The sequence below is a fragment of the Onychostruthus taczanowskii genome, unplaced genomic scaffold (assembly GCF_017590055.1).
Source record: "Onychostruthus taczanowskii isolate IOZ18803 unplaced genomic scaffold, ASM1759005v1 scaffold1, whole genome shotgun sequence".
Classification (NCBI taxonomy): domain Eukaryota; kingdom Metazoa; phylum Chordata; class Aves; order Passeriformes; family Passeridae; genus Onychostruthus; species Onychostruthus taczanowskii.
The window spans coordinates 32,908,961-32,923,997 of record NW_024496525.1 but is presented as its reverse complement, the minus strand read 5'-3'; the positions used below and the strand labels follow the sequence as shown (position 1 = coordinate 32,923,997).

The window sequence follows — 15,037 nt, the reverse complement described above, 5'->3', positions numbered from 1 at the left end:
CCGCCATCCCCGGCAGCGCGGGCGGGGCCGCCCCCGGAGCGCCGCGCCGGGGAACGCGGGACTCGGCGGCGCCCGCGTCCCCATTGGGCGAGCCCGGAGCGCGGCCCCGCCCCCCAGCTCTCGCGGCTCGCTCATTGGGCGGCGCCGCGGGACCAGCCGTAGCCCCGCCCCCTAGGCTCACCGGCCAGTCAGAAAATGGTTGCCGGGCAGGTTGAAAGGGCCGCCGGCCAATGGGAGGGCGGGCAGCTGGCGCGCGCGGCGCACGCAGCGCCCCCCCGCGGGAGCCGCGGGCGGAGGGAAGGGCGGAGCGGAGGCTGCCGGGGCCCGGCGGGGGTGGCGCTGCCTCCGCCTCCTCCCGGCCCGAGTCCCAGCCCCGCCGAAGGGAGGGAGCGCGGCCGGCTGCGAAGGAACGGGGATTCCTCTGCTCCCAGGTGGGGCGCCGGTCGGGAGGCGGCGGGAGGGCGCGGGGCTGGCAGCGGGGGCAGGGGGAGGGTAGCGGCGGTCGCGGGGGGACGGCGGGAGGCCGAGGCGGGGGCCCTGCCGGTGAGGGGTGGAGAGGCAGCCGGCGGTGCGGTGGGAGAGGAGGGGACAGCGGGGACAGGTGGAGCGGACGGCGGGCCCGGGGCGGCGCGGTGCGGAGAGACGGCGGAGCCGGGCTGGGGCCGGGGGCACGGCGGCCCCGGGGAGCCGGGCTGGGCGCGGGGGGAGCGCCCGGAGCGCGGCCGGCGGTGGAAGTTGTTCGCGCAGTTATAATTAGCCCGGCCGGGGTCTGAGCGAGCCGGGCGGAGGAAGGGGGAGGAGTGTAACTTTTCGCAGCTCGGGAAGCCCAAGGTTGTCTCTGGTTACCGCTGCCCACGGCCGCGGGGGGGGCGGGACGCCCGCAGGAAGCACCGACGCTCCTTCCACAAAGGCCAAATGGTGGCAGGAGCCGCGGGAGCGGCTGCGGGAGGGCGGCAGGAAAGGGCTTTCCCTGGATCCCAGCGGCTCCATCCTGGCGCTCCTGATCGCTGCCGCTCGGTGGTTGCGACTTATGTGTAAGCTGCAGTTACATTTTTAACAGCGGGGTTTGCTTGGCTTGGTAAACGTGTGTTAGTGTGGGCTGCGAGCAGGTGGATGGGCTGGAGGAGCGTCAGATTGGGCTCTATGCATATTGCAGATTAAGCTCGCAAATAGGTGCAGTTAATAATTTCTGCCCCAGTTAGGCCTGGAATTTTTCAGACTGTGTTGGAATGCTCGTTTCTAAAAGCATAGGTAGGAACCTTTATGCAGTAGTTTTCCACTTTATTTTTGATGTGGCTGAAATTCCGTAGTTCAGGCAGTTAACTGCGATGTGGGAAATACCATTAACATTGAAATGATGCTGTAATCTCAGAATTCTAGCGTGACCCCTAAACATGTCTTGGGAAGGGAAGACAGCAAATAATCCACTAGAGATAGAATTCATAGTGATTTACAGCTACTGTGTCTTCTATAGTTGTTGTTTTTTTTCCCCTAACAGATTGTAAAAATTACACCTAACAATCTTACTTTTGTACTTCTTCCTGACACTTAACCCAGTGTGCCCAGAAATCATACAGGGCAAAAGTCAAAACCTCCACAGTTACTTCTGCAGGAATCCTTTGAAGTATCTAATAAAGAAATTAAATTTGAAAACTTCTTGACTTCATCTCCTTCTATCAAAATATTGGACTTCTAAAACACAAGTAACAGTACTGTTTTTTTATCCAGTGCTTCTAATTGTGTTGGGTTTGGGGATTTTTAGCTAAGGTGCTGAAATCTAAAACTTTTCATCATTTAACTATGCTTGTTAGCTTTGTGAAGTTGTTTTAGCATTAAAGAATCCTAAAACTCTAAAACATGTGTTTTTATATTCAGTGTATAGAAAATGCAGTGACTGCACACCTCTCCCTGTGACCTAACAAGTACACTTTAATGAACCTCAATAGTGACCACCTGAAGTCCTGCTGTTTCAGAGCAAATAGGTTATGAATCTTCATTTGTCTCTTTATTTGGGGCTTTTTTTTTTCTCCCTAATTATTTACAGATAGCATGGATATCGTCATACTGGGAAAGAAATCAGCTTCTAGGAGGAGGAGGGAGATGTTAATGTGTTTGTTGCTGTGGGTTAGATTTGGCTTGCTGAGGTCACGGGCGTTTTACTGCTGTTTTACTGCATTTTTACAGTTCCGAGGTTCTGTAAGCGGAGGAGCCCTTTGGTAGCATCAGGCTATGAGTTGCTATGTAAGATGAACTGTAGGCGTTTACTTGCCCGTCTGTCTGAATGTAAGACTGCCTTTCACTATGTATTATTTTAAGATTTGTGCAATAATGTATGAACCCCTGGTTTTTGATGACGAAGGGCTGTGTTTGTGCAGCCAGTACTGATCCTTGCTCCTGCGGTGCATTTGTGAGGCCGTAGCTGGCTCAGGTGTCTGTGTGTGTGATGTGCACAAACAGGCATGTCACATCCCATCCTGGCTGCAGGCTGTTAGCCCCTGCGAGGGCTTTAATCCTTGGAATTCGTAACTGTTTGGTTATCCAGGTGGAGGTGAGACCTCAAGAGCATGGATCGTGCGATTCCCTCCACATTTCCTAGCCTAGCCCGTAGTTTACTGTCGCTTCAGCCTTTTCACACTTCCCAGTTAGCAATGCCTTGAGCTAATCTATGATTTAATCCATGTGGTCTCTAGCCATACTGCAGATGCTGTTATACCAGGGGTTTGATGGAAATGGTGCCACACTGAACATTAGACACAATCATAGCATACCTTGTCAACTCTCTTCTCATGCTGGTTGTGTGTATGCTGAAAAAGAGGAAAGTTGTGGAATTAAATAAAAATCTAACTGCTTTTGCAGCCTGTAAGCATTAGGGGATAATTCTGAAGTGTAGTTCTTCACAATGCATGGTATTCTTTCTCCTGATTATGTAATTTTGGAGATGATTGCAATTGTAAATTGGTGTTCAATAACCTGAGAAAGTAGCAGTGCATGTCCTTATCCTAAAGCATCCTAATGCTTAGAGGATCAGCATTTTGCAGTACCCATTTACAAAAGATAATTTCCACATTTTATGTGTTCACAGGTAAAACTGTTAGGTCCTCTTATCTCAGTGTATTCATGAATTTTAGGGGGCTTAACCCACATTTTTCTGCTTTAATAGAATTTACCGCAAATAATTTAAAAAGTTGTATTGAATTGTCTGCTTGATGCTTCTGGTTAAAAAAATATAAAAACCATCACATAGTAATTAAATGATTTTGTTTTGTTTTTCCTCTTAAGTCGCATCATCCTACCTCGGTGGATGGCTTGGCCTCTGGGATAGTTCAAGACTCTTGGATGACCACGCTTTATGCAAAATCCAGAATCTTCCTGCCTGGACTCCTTTCTGTTTTCTAAGGGTAACTACTTATTTGTTTTTGTGAAATTGTATCTTACATGCATAGGACATATTCTGATAATGGACTACAGATGTTATATGTGGATTAGAATGGTAAATTGAAATAAATCTTTTAAAAAGGGGATAATATTATTTATATTATAAACATAATTTATATCATATTTATAATATAAAGTGAGGTAAAAACTTTGGTTTGAGTGCTCTGAATTTCCTTTACTATTTTTTCCTTGATAAGGGGGAATTATTATAATGCAATAAAGCATATTACTTTAAGATCACATTCTTATTGGAAATTGCTTAACTAAGATATCAGTCTTATGGTAAGATCCACTGTTCAGCTGCTAAAATTGAGTATTGTAGTTTTGTCTTGTGAGAAGGTGGCACTTTGGATACTGAAGTAAAGTTGTGTACTACAAGAGAAAGAAAATTCAATGATTTCTGATTTGGTTACTGAAATAAAAAATGCAGAGTTTTCCTCTATCAGGAAAAGAGCTTTTTTTCTTGTTTGCTTTTGCTATTAATGGTCCAGTTTTTCTGTTAAAGTATGGCATGCCAATTTTTAATATTTAATAAGCTGTAACTTCCTTTATTAGCAGCTCTTTTAGATCACTGTAGCCCTAAAATGTGTGTCAGTGCTGTGTTGGGGAATGCATCTAGTATCTCTGTTTGAAGCAAATGTGGGATTGAGAGCTGTGCAGTTGACTAGAACAAGCTTGAAGAGGTCTGTCATTGCATTTGCAGCTCTAATGATCCTTTGTCTCTCCAGTGAGATGCTTTGGTGGAACCATGGTGGTTTGGTTCTTGTTGTTTCCTTTATGAGTCTTATTTTCTCATTTAATTATAGTTTGGTTTTACTATGGGAGTTTCTAGGTTTAGTAACTCTTGATCATGTATTAGCTTTTGCCAACTAGTGTTGGTTCTTAGTTTAAGTGATTCCAGGCCCTTCTTCCACTAAAAAAAAATAATCCACCCAGAATCCCTGAAAAACCTTGCTAAACACACTCCCATGGAAAATATACACATGAGATTTATTAATAAATGTGGAACAAGATACAGAAGTGACAGACAAGAGTGATAGTGGCTGAGTTTGGGGTTATTTAAGCATGGAAGTTTTTCTCTACTGAGCACTGGAACCCACTTGTTTTAGCTGTGGAAGGTACAGATCCTAACAGAGGAGTTCCTTCTCCAGAGTGAAATGCCATGGTCTGAAACTCAGCTGCCACAGTTTGTAAAGCAAAGCTCTTATCAGTGCTTTGTGAAATGAAATGGTAGTAAGGAGCTTCTAAAGATGTCCTTAAGTGCAGGAATTTTCCAGATCCCAGTAGACATAACATAAACAGGTTGTTGTGGGGGGTTTCAAACTAACCTTTATTTAAAAGTAAAACTTATTTCCAAGTGCTTCCTAAACATAATTTCAACTCCTAAAATATTTGTGTATGATACAGGTTTATTTTCTACTTCCACACATAGTGAATGACAGTGGGAGCTTCATTAATCCCAGAATAATTCTGTAGTAAACTCAGTCTTCCTCTCATTCCTTTTCTGTACCTAATGAATGCTATTCAGGCTAGTCTTACTTTCAAAATGTGGGGAAATCCTTAGGTGTGGGGTTTTTTTCTGTTTTGTTTGCAGAGTTGTGTGTGTGTTTGTTTGTTGTTTTTGTTGGAGTTTCTTGAGTCTGAACAGTCTGAACATATCTTGGTTCTGTGTTCCAGTTGCTTTGTACCAGACAGTGGGCGTGTTATAGGTCAGGATTTGCTGACCAAAAAAGTTGACATTAAGTCGTCTTTCTTTGAGCAGCCATTTTCTGGTTATTTCTGACTCCTGTGAAGAAGTTATTGCATAGGAGTTTAGGTATGGGAGTAAGCTGGTAGGACTGCACTCCTCCCTGTGTGCACACTTTTAGTCACTTGTGCCTTCTCCAGCAGTTACTCATCTTGGCTGAACTGGGGCAGGGCTGAGGGGGGTGGGGAGGCAATGCACTTAAACACACTTCTGTGTATTTGGAAGTATCTTCAGGTCTAAGCTTTTTTCATTTGGTGTTTCCTAAGGCATTTAGTCCTTCCCTCACTTGCTCAGGGTAGCAGGTAAGATGTAGTGTGGGGATCTCCAGCACCTGATGGGGACCCCAGATCAGAGATGTTCTGTGTGCTCTGACAGCTTACACTGTTATGTAAGGCAGTCCAAGTGATCAGCACTAAGCCTGGATGGGAGGAAGGGATTTGTGCTGTGTCTGTTAACTGCACCTTCAGCCTTTCCACTTCCTTGTGTACTTTCTTCTACATTAAATACAAGCCAATAGCCAGTCTAGCACTTAATTTAAACTGCTTGTGAAGCTGTGTTGCCTAAAAATGTGTGTCAGGTAGGGGAAAGATTATCATTAAAAATAGTGTACAGCATACATCAAATAAATCTGGGGAACAGCTGTAACTGTTGGGGTGTTTGTCTTCCTTTGCACTTCCTGCAGATGGATGGGTGCTTGTGAGATGTGTCCATGAAGAAAGGGGAGAGCAGAGCCCCAGGTTATCAGCCAGCCTTGGTCAGTCACTAACCCAAGTCTACAGCCCAGAGAGTCTGTCTGTCTTTACTCCTACATGGTTTCTACAGTTACAAGGCAAAGGAGACTTTGAAAGGGAATTGCCCAAATTACAAGAGCAAGGAGTCTCTTAATTTTGATTTTAATACATAAGTTGCATTACTGCAAACTGGACAGGCAGCTTTCATCATTCATGAGGTGCTTACACACCTGCAAAGCTGGTATTTTTGTCCTGTAAGAAAAAGTAGTATTTCACTTTGAGACAGTCTTGGGCTGAAAAATACAGCTGTGTGGCTGTAGGATCAACCAAGTTTGAATTTAATAATACTCTAAAAAGAAAAGCCAAAAGGTGCCACTATGAATTCAGTTATCTTTACCTTTATCTTCTACCTGGATAGTGAAGGCCAGGTACTTTATTGATGATCTTACTATTTAAACATATTTAGTGGTAAATAAATAAAAAACTGTTGTGTAGTTTAATACAGTGCTCATTTTTATGCATGAGAAGTTTGTGTTCAGACAATACTAAGCATGGCAGTCATGTTTCATACACTCATTATTTTATAATAAGCTCTTCTCTACTAAAAATTAAAGTTCTGTGATGTCCTGAGTGCTAAACATTGTTTAACTTTTCTCTTTAGTTCTTGCTTATATTCCAAAAAAGTTTTTAAGTAGCAGTTTGCCCAGATAGAAGTAATTGAGGGTTTTCACATGTTGCTTTATTCCTTGAGAGTGTTCCCAGCTGTACTTCCCAGCCATGTGTCAGTGGCAGCTGCACTGTCAGACCGTGTGACAGATGGAGCTGAAATGGTGGCACGGGCCCTGTATTGTCCACAACACGTCGCAATGTGGATTTTTCTTGGTAGCCTGGAATGTTTCTTCTGAGTAGCTGCACCCTGACCAGGCCTGTTTGTTTGGTATTGTGTGGATTTGCCAGCCAGGGACGTGCTTCTTCCCTCCCAAGTTTTTTCAAACCCTGGTATGGTGTAGGATTACAGTGCCTGGATGCTTCTTCCCATCTTAGCAGGGAGGAGTTGCAATGAAATGTCCTCCATGGAGGACTGGAAGGGACTGAGGAACATGCAGTCAGGGCAGAAATTCTCTGTAGACTCCATTGTAGTTCAGTGATGTGAATAGAGAGTCTGGCACTCCAAATACTGAGTTCACTTTGCTTCCTTTTCTCTATATCTGAAAAATTATTTTCACTTAAAAAGCATTCTGCCATGAACAGCCTGTGACTCAGTTTGCATTACTATAATGAGAGAGAATGAGAAGATGCCAGGAAAAATGTTGAGATGTGTTGCTCCTCATTGTTCCTGTTTTTTTCATGACAAAAGATTTTAAAATAGATCTGAACAGAAAAAAAATTTTTGTTGTGGAACTTCAAGAAAAGGGTGACTTAGAGCTTGTTGCTTTTATAATTGAACAGCTATGTGAAGACCTCACTTTGAAGTTGGCATAAACTTTTAATTTTTATTCAGTTTATTTACTTGCAAATTACAGAGTTATCAGATTGGCACATCCCAAAATCCTGTTAGTTGACCCAGTTTTTTGAGATGTGAGTAGGTTCCTGGAATTAGGCTGGAGTAAGGAGAGTGCAGTTTCTGGAGACTGCTTTAGTGTGCCCAGATTGTGCTGCTCTGAGCTGGCTGTGCCCTGGTGTCAGCCGATGGAAGGGCAGACACTGCTCCTGGTCTGAGCAGGCAGCTGGGGGTTTGTGTGTGCACGGCTGCTTGTTTGCCTTGCTACCAAAAACTGAAGTGGAATAAGCATTGCATAATTAAATAATGCCATCAGCATCTTCTGCTGCAAAGTAGTGCTGTGAAAGAGAGCATCTGACTGTGAATTTTGGGTTTGGGATGAGGTGTCAATACCCAGCCCTGCGAAGAACAAGCTACTTAGAAAATACACAGTAGAGTGTTAAGGATCTGATCCCATCAGAAATTCTGGTGTTAGAAAGTAAAGCAAAAGGCCTGATAAAATGTAGATTAGCTGCTAACAAAGGGGCTTTGTGTCTTTTGTAGGTCAGCAGCTGAGTGTGTTTGACAAGAACTGAAATTTAATGTCTCCTGTAGCAACCATGACACTAGTCATTTTTAAATCCACTGTACCAATGGTACTCTGGTTTTTATTAGCCTTTTACACATTTCTGTGTAACCTCTGAAGTCATCTAGTTCCTGGAGGGGAGAGTAGGGGATCCCTCCTGTTAGGAAATAAATCAATGTTAGACAGAATTTCTAAAATGTAAGGTAGTACTATGTTTGTTTATTTTAAAAACACATCTTGGGAGTAGGGAGTATGTTAAGTAAAAACATTTTGAAGTTGGAGCAAATAGTGTTTATTGCACTTCATTTTCATAGTCAAGTGCTGTCATGCTCAAGCTTTGTTACATACTTCTAAATTGCTCTGGGACCAATTTTATGAAGGAAATTTGAGGAATGAAAAGAGGGGTGTCTGCCTATATGAGCATGAAGTATTTAGTCTAACAAGACTGCCATTCGAATTAAAAAGTAAAACTTGTCATATTAAGTTGTTTCTGTGAAATTACACATCCTTGCATATCATAGTCTGCTTGCTCTTTTAGCTTGCTTACAGAATTTAAATACTAGCGCATTTTTGAGATATTAGGAATCAACATTTTTATAATTCAAAAAGATAAGAATAGTATGTCCTGTGTGTCTAACAAAGTATAAATGTGTATTTTAAAAAATACTAAAAGCAGTAAATTATCAAAACCAAGCATTCTGAATGTGTGATATGTCAGAATTGCTGTTTCCTGTGTGGTCATATCTTCATTCCCTTATGGGTGTAAATTTTGGTCTGCTCAATTAGTTGAGAGAAAAACAAAGAAACCCCACTAGTGTGCAGTGTATGGGAATGATGGTGCTTAGTGAAGAAACAGCTGTTTGCATAATTTTTTTTCTTACAGTGATGCTGTGAGGTAATGCTTGAGGTAATACACAGCATTTAAATACTACTTGAAATGGCGAGTTCACAATTTTATTGTGAGTTTGATTTGCATAAATTGTTTTCACTATGAGAGTTGGTATATTTAGCTGTAATCTACTTGTCCCACGTAAATGTGATTTTTTTCCATAGATTGTGTCAAAAATTAGGAGTTACTGACAGTATTGTCAGTAGTTTGAGGTTCCTTCACACACACACACACACACAGTCTTCCCGGAATACTTTTATATTTTGGTCCTGAACTTTGTATCCATATTTGTTCTGATTTTGTTGTAATGGAGTGCTCGGTGCTGGTGAGGATCCTTCACACACACACACACACACACACACACACTGTCTTCCCGGAATACTTTTATATTTTGTTCCTGAACTTTGTATCCATATTTGTTCTGATTTTGTTGTAATGGAGTGCTCGGTGCTGGCTGGGTCTGTTTGCTCTTAATGGGGTGCTGGAGTGGGAGAGTGATACATGATCAGTGTGGGATGATGACCCAGGTGAACAGGCACACCACTTCAGACACCTTCTGGTTTTTAAAGAGATTCAGCTCCTGCTGTGGCACTTCAGCAGAAATTTTGGCGAAAAACAGAGTTCCAAAGTTAAAAAGTTGCAGAAGTGGTAAGATTACAAGTAATTAAAGTTTGTTGCTGTTTCAAGAGTGACTGTGTTAATGAACTGAAGATAGACCAGACTAAGTAAAAATGCAGTCCTAGGACAACTTGAATTTCATCCAGATATGTCCTTAAAAAAACCAAAAAGTGTCTGCTGTTGAGAAGGCTGACACCTCCAGTCCTGTAGCAGCTGTCTGTTTTCTCTCCTGTGTCTTGCTGAGGAGGATGCACCGCTTGCTTGCTTTCTGTTCCTCCAGAGTAGCTGAGTTCTCCAACAGCCTTGTCTGGGCAGATGGACATAGCCATGGAGCCCGGCAAATCTGGAGAAATCCTGAAAGTAAAAGAGGCTGTATCCTGCTGCCTTCTCCTTGTCCCCAAAAGTTTAGCAACAGGCTAGCAGCTGGCAGCTGCAGCCATCAGCTGAGCTATTGCTGGCAGCATCCAGTGCTCACATGAAAAGGAAGTTGGGAGGCCCTCAGCAGCATGCAGGGTCTGGATCATTGTGCGTGAAGGATCTGCCCTTAATCTGCCACTGGTGTCTAATTTATGATTGCTTAATTTTTCTTAATAGTTTGGGAACAAGGTGTCTGTGTTCATGGACACTTTAGGATGTGTGTAATTAAGATTTTACCAGTGTTTTCTCTGCAGAGCACGCTCCTTTTCTGTGTTTATATGAGTGATTGCAAAGGGCTTGTTGTCCCTAAAAAAAAACTCTTAAGACTTGGGATGGTAATTGTAAAGTACCCAAGCAGGTATTTGTTTGGATCACTTATATTTTAGATCTGTGTGTACAGGTTTTTGTACCACGTTGTTCTAGACCTGCTGTATTTCAGTGCAAGAGCACACAAAGCAGAAGGAAAGCAACTAAATTATATTTTCTCCTCAACAATTTTACCAAAATTGGTCGCTTTTAAAACGCTTTTTGATAGCTTCTTGCCTGATGTTCTTAGTGTGAAGTCAGTAGCAGGTTGTGAACCAGCAGCCATGAGCACCCATTGTCTCTCTGTGAGCTCAGTGGCCCAGACAGTTTTCCTCCCACATTTAACCAAACTACCAAGATGTGGAATAGATATAAGGATCCCATGCTGAGGCCCTGCTGTTGGTCTTGCTGTAAAACAATTTTGGGTCACCAAAGAAAAAAAGAGAAGAGTCAGCCCTACATAGAACTCTATGCATGTTGTCAGAGACACTGAGCAAGACATTAGAATGTCTTAATGAGATCAAAATGGGTGTTGAAAACTAGCTTGAAATCTCACCTGCTGTACCCAAGAATGAATGTTGAAATGGAAATTATGAAATATTCTGTAGTTTGATCCTTAATACAAGCACCTGTTTTATTTCATGTGGACAGTCAGATATATTTAGAAGTCTGCAGCTTTTTTAAAAAAGCGTTAGTATATTTCTTCCATGTTTTCTGTTTAGAAAAATAGTTGCCATGAAACAGTATAGCTGGAAAGTGCATCTTTTGAATGGAAGTACTATTCTGTAGGCTTTCTTTGTATCTCTTGATGTTCTGTGACATCAAAAGTCTCAGCTAACCAATACATTGTACACTGCAGGGTTTTCAGAATTGTCTGTTGGGCCTGCCCGAGGTTAATTCAGGATTTTTGTCTTGCAGGTTCATGTTGGGGAGAGGCCTAAAGCGCAAGCTGAGTGACTATGAGGAGAGCATGGCTGGTCTCACGAGTGCCTTTGATTCCAGTCGAGGTCTGCCCTACCCGCTCAAGAGGCAGCTGGTGCTCAACATGTGCCTCACCAAGTTACAGACGTACAAAATGCTGGTGGAGCCCAACCTGCACCGCTCCGTGCTCATCGCCAACACCGTGCGGCAGATTCAGGAGGAGATGAGGCAGGAGAGCAGCCAGCAGCCAGTGAATATCTACCCTGGCATTGCTCCTGCGTCTCACAGCTACACAGGGATGGAGTCACCTGGCATTTCCCTTCAGTTGCCTTCAGGTGTTGGTCAGCAAGAGTCCCACTGCTGTGACCTGCGGTCTGTGGAGGACCCGATTGAAAACAGCCTGCTGATCGTTTCAGACGACGACATGTCATCTGCTATTTCATCTATTCTGAAGGATTTGGACTTTGTGGAAGATATCAGCCCACCTACCTGTCTGGTTCCTACTGCAGATGACCAGCCAAAGTTTCCAGATAATACTGGTCTGAAACTAGAAGATGACAGGCAGGATTTGAAGGGAGCTGAATGTGTGTTTGGTTCCTTTGAGATTTCAAATTCAACCAGTTACTTGAAGGATTTGGCAATAGATGACATTTTTGAAGATATTGACACTTCAATGTATGATTCAGACTTCTGTTGCCCTCCCCTGATGCCACCCAGATCACCATCTCTTGCTACAGAAGAACCATTGAAAACCTTCCCATCTTGTAATTCTTCTTCAGCAAACAACATTCAGATATGCAGAACAGATCTGAGTGAGTTGGACCACATCATGGAAATTCTCGTTGGATCCTGATACTTGTTTTACCCAAAGATACTTTTAGACTGCCACTTGCATTTGGTTTCAGGATAAAAGCCACTGGAATAGTTGTAAAGAATTCTTTAAAAAGCAAACTAAATAATAATTTGTCCGTAGTAGAATTTTCTAAATAATTCCAAAACTTGCAAACCAAAAAAGTGGCAGATTTTAAAAAAGAAAAATTATTTATCAGAACTGTGCAATCATCATTTTCCTTCCAGGGTGTATGTGGAACAATGGGCACATACCCTCATCACCCCTCATGCCTCTTTCAATAAACTTTTTTATGTGCAATTTTTAATTTGACAGAAGAATTTACATGCAAAGCAAATTTCATATGAGGTGATCTTTTACAAAGCCTCCACTTTATTTTTAATATCAGAGTCTATGCCAAGCTGGCATCTGTCAAGTTGCAGAGTTAGATTGTGTGGATTGCAGACACGTTCTTAGAGATGGGTATATTTTAAAAATGAGACACGCTTTGCTTTCTTTTGGTCAGAAAAGCAGATCAAGACACTTACCAACAAAGTCTCTTGCATTTTCTAAAGCATTCAGAACTATTTATTTTTGTAAATTTTATAGTCTTTCTACATTTTACTATGTTATTTCATCATAGTTCAAATATAATGGACTTCTAGTTGGATGTGTTTAGCACTACCTCTGAGCTGAAATGCTTTAACTCTTTCCAGTGCTTCATCTGAGACTGCAAATCTTTTTGTTTCTGTTTCTTTCTGGGGGAAAGTACTTCTAACTCATTAAGTTGATCCTTTGACAGTGACCTAGCTGATTTGTGAAATCAAGGGTATTCAATGTTTAAAAACTTCTAAGTATTTACAAATTAATTTATATGTAGATTGTGCAATTTAACATTTTTCTGTCAGTATTATGTGCTTAGATTTTGAATAATCTTGGCGTTCTTTAAATTAAAATTTACTATGTACAGGTAGCTTTTTATTCTCTTTTGGAAAACACTGTCCTTCAACCCTGCTTTCACTACAGATTTTAAGATGATTTTTATGTGCAATATTATTTAAAGAGATACACATTTTTATACCTGGCATTGTGGGAAGAAACGCTTCAAACTTAAAACCTCTAGCACCTTTGGAGGATACTCAGCCAACATTTCTGCATCCTTTCAGAAGCCAAGCTGAGAACACTGAGAACACATCGCCCTGTGCTGTGACAGCCCTGGAGCACCCGTGGGGCTGTGGGGAGCCAGTGCTGGTGGCTCTGTCCCTCCCAGGGCTGGGGCCACCCGGGCTTTGGAGCCCCGGAGCTGCTGCCCCAGCCCGTCCTGGGTGGGGCACGGCTGTTTTTATGCAGATACACAAAAGCCCTGCTCAGCTGGAGGTGAGATTTGCAGTGAGAACTGGTTTTCCATCAGGCAGTTTGGGTTCTCTGTTTCAGCCTGAACCGAGGTCTAGATCGATCCCTGCTGTCGTCTTCTGAGTTTCGCACTTGCACATTGCTTTTCGGTTTGGATTTTGGTTTTTTTTTTTTTTTTCCCTTCTTTTTTAATTATAAAACTTTGTTCTTGAAAGCTGCAGCACCTGTCTTGGAAACTTGCAGTTGTAAAACCTTTGCTTTGGTTTGTTGTATTTTTTGGGTTTTTGTTGTTCTGCTGAGACTTTTTATGAACGGAGTGTCGGCAGAGGGGAAAAAATGTTGCCTGTGTGTTGCATCTCACAGAAGTTGAAATCCTGGCCCTGTTGAAGGGGCCAGGGTGTCACCTGGTATTTCTAGTCTTAACTGATGCTGTGGCACACCTACCTTGTGCAGAGATCTCCATTTTTTACTGTGACTCTCTTGGTTAACAGTTAGCTGCCGACATAATTTTGGTATCCCAGGCCAATGGAGAACCATTTCGGGTCACATCCTCGCAGCCATCTGGGTTGTTTAGCAACTGAAGGGTGTAAATGTATTTATATGCATATGTTGTATTGATTCTAATATAAATCTTCTGATCTAAAGCATTTTGAATTGCTGGATAAAGGGATTTGTTTGAAGAGTGTATAACTAGTTCTTGAAGAGGTACAGCTTCAGAATGTACACAGATTGTGCATTGTGTATAGACTACTCTGGCTTTTCCTCAGCCTCTACTTTTGTATTAAAAATATGACTGAACAAATCCTTGAAATATTAAGGGCCTTCTGCACTGTGATGAAACAGAGATGCGGTTAAAAATGTCTTTAAATTCAGTGATGAGGGATAAAATAAAAAGACTGCATCTAATCTCTTTTTGCATTTGAAAATATGGAATGTTACTATGCAGTAAAGATATTTTGGTAAGAAAATTGTATCATATAGCAAATAGTGAACACTTAATAAATCCACTTACCTTGCAGTCTCTACAGAAACAGAAGAGAAGACAACTTGCTTTTCAACATTTATGTACTAAAGTTTTTTTGTATACTGCAGCAAAAGATTTAATTGTTGGTAGATCTTTTATCAACAATTCAAAATGCAATTTTTGTACAAGTCCTGGCTACAGAGCTCTGTTTCTAATTGGTTGCTTGTGTCACAGTGCCAAGACCATGACCTGGTGTGTAATGCAGTTCGGTTATGTTTGGAATTATGTGCAAAGGGAAGTTTAATTTTTAAATATGCACAAGTTAATTTTAAAATCCTTCCATGTAAAATGAAGTTAGAGGCTAGTTGTGGTGGACCTATTTATTGTATGTTTGGAAATAAAAGCCACAGTTTTGCATTTAAAACAGTTATATTTTGGAGCCTTTGGTATGTGTTTTAAAAACAAAGCATAAAAAAAATCTGTGGCACCCTGCCACCTTTTCTTTGGTCTTTCACTCACAAAGACATAGCATTTTCCCTAGGTATTTGTACCTTTTTTCCCTTCTCCACATGCCCCCTCTCTCCCATCCTTTGTCCCCAGAAATAATAAACACCTGACAAACCTGTTCAGAAATTACACATGCCAGGCCCCGTAACAGGGTTCCACATACCCCGAAGGATGGATTCCTTTAGGGAAGCACCACAGCTTGAGCTGGGTGCCTCCAAAGAGGGACTGTGAACGCTGAAATTCCTGGACTGTTA

General features: G+C 42.2%; 1 protein-coding gene across 4 annotated transcripts; it reads left to right on the top strand.

Annotated features, from left to right (window-relative positions):
- Positions 1 to 302: 302 nt before the first annotated feature.
- LOC121331652 (SERTA domain-containing protein 2-like) lies at positions 303 to 14,702 on the top strand. 4 transcript variants are annotated; one of them, XM_041396277.1, is made up of 4 exons: positions 303 to 431; positions 2,185 to 2,283; positions 3,280 to 3,398; positions 11,128 to 14,702. In XM_041396277.1, exon 4 carries the CDS (start codon positions 11,132 to 11,134, stop codon positions 11,981 to 11,983), a length of 852 nt encoding a protein of 283 aa, XP_041252211.1. In that variant the 5' UTR covers positions 303 to 431; positions 2,185 to 2,283; positions 3,280 to 3,398; positions 11,128 to 11,131; the 3' UTR covers positions 11,984 to 14,702. The 4 variants fall into 4 exon arrangements, with proteins under 4 accessions (XP_041252211.1, XP_041252203.1, XP_041252219.1 ...); XM_041396285.1 differs by lacking the exon at positions 303 to 431 and adding an exon at positions 537 to 1,034; XM_041396269.1 differs by lacking the exon at positions 2,185 to 2,283 and having other exon boundaries at positions 304 to 431.
- Positions 14,703 to 15,037: the final 335 nt, after the last annotated feature.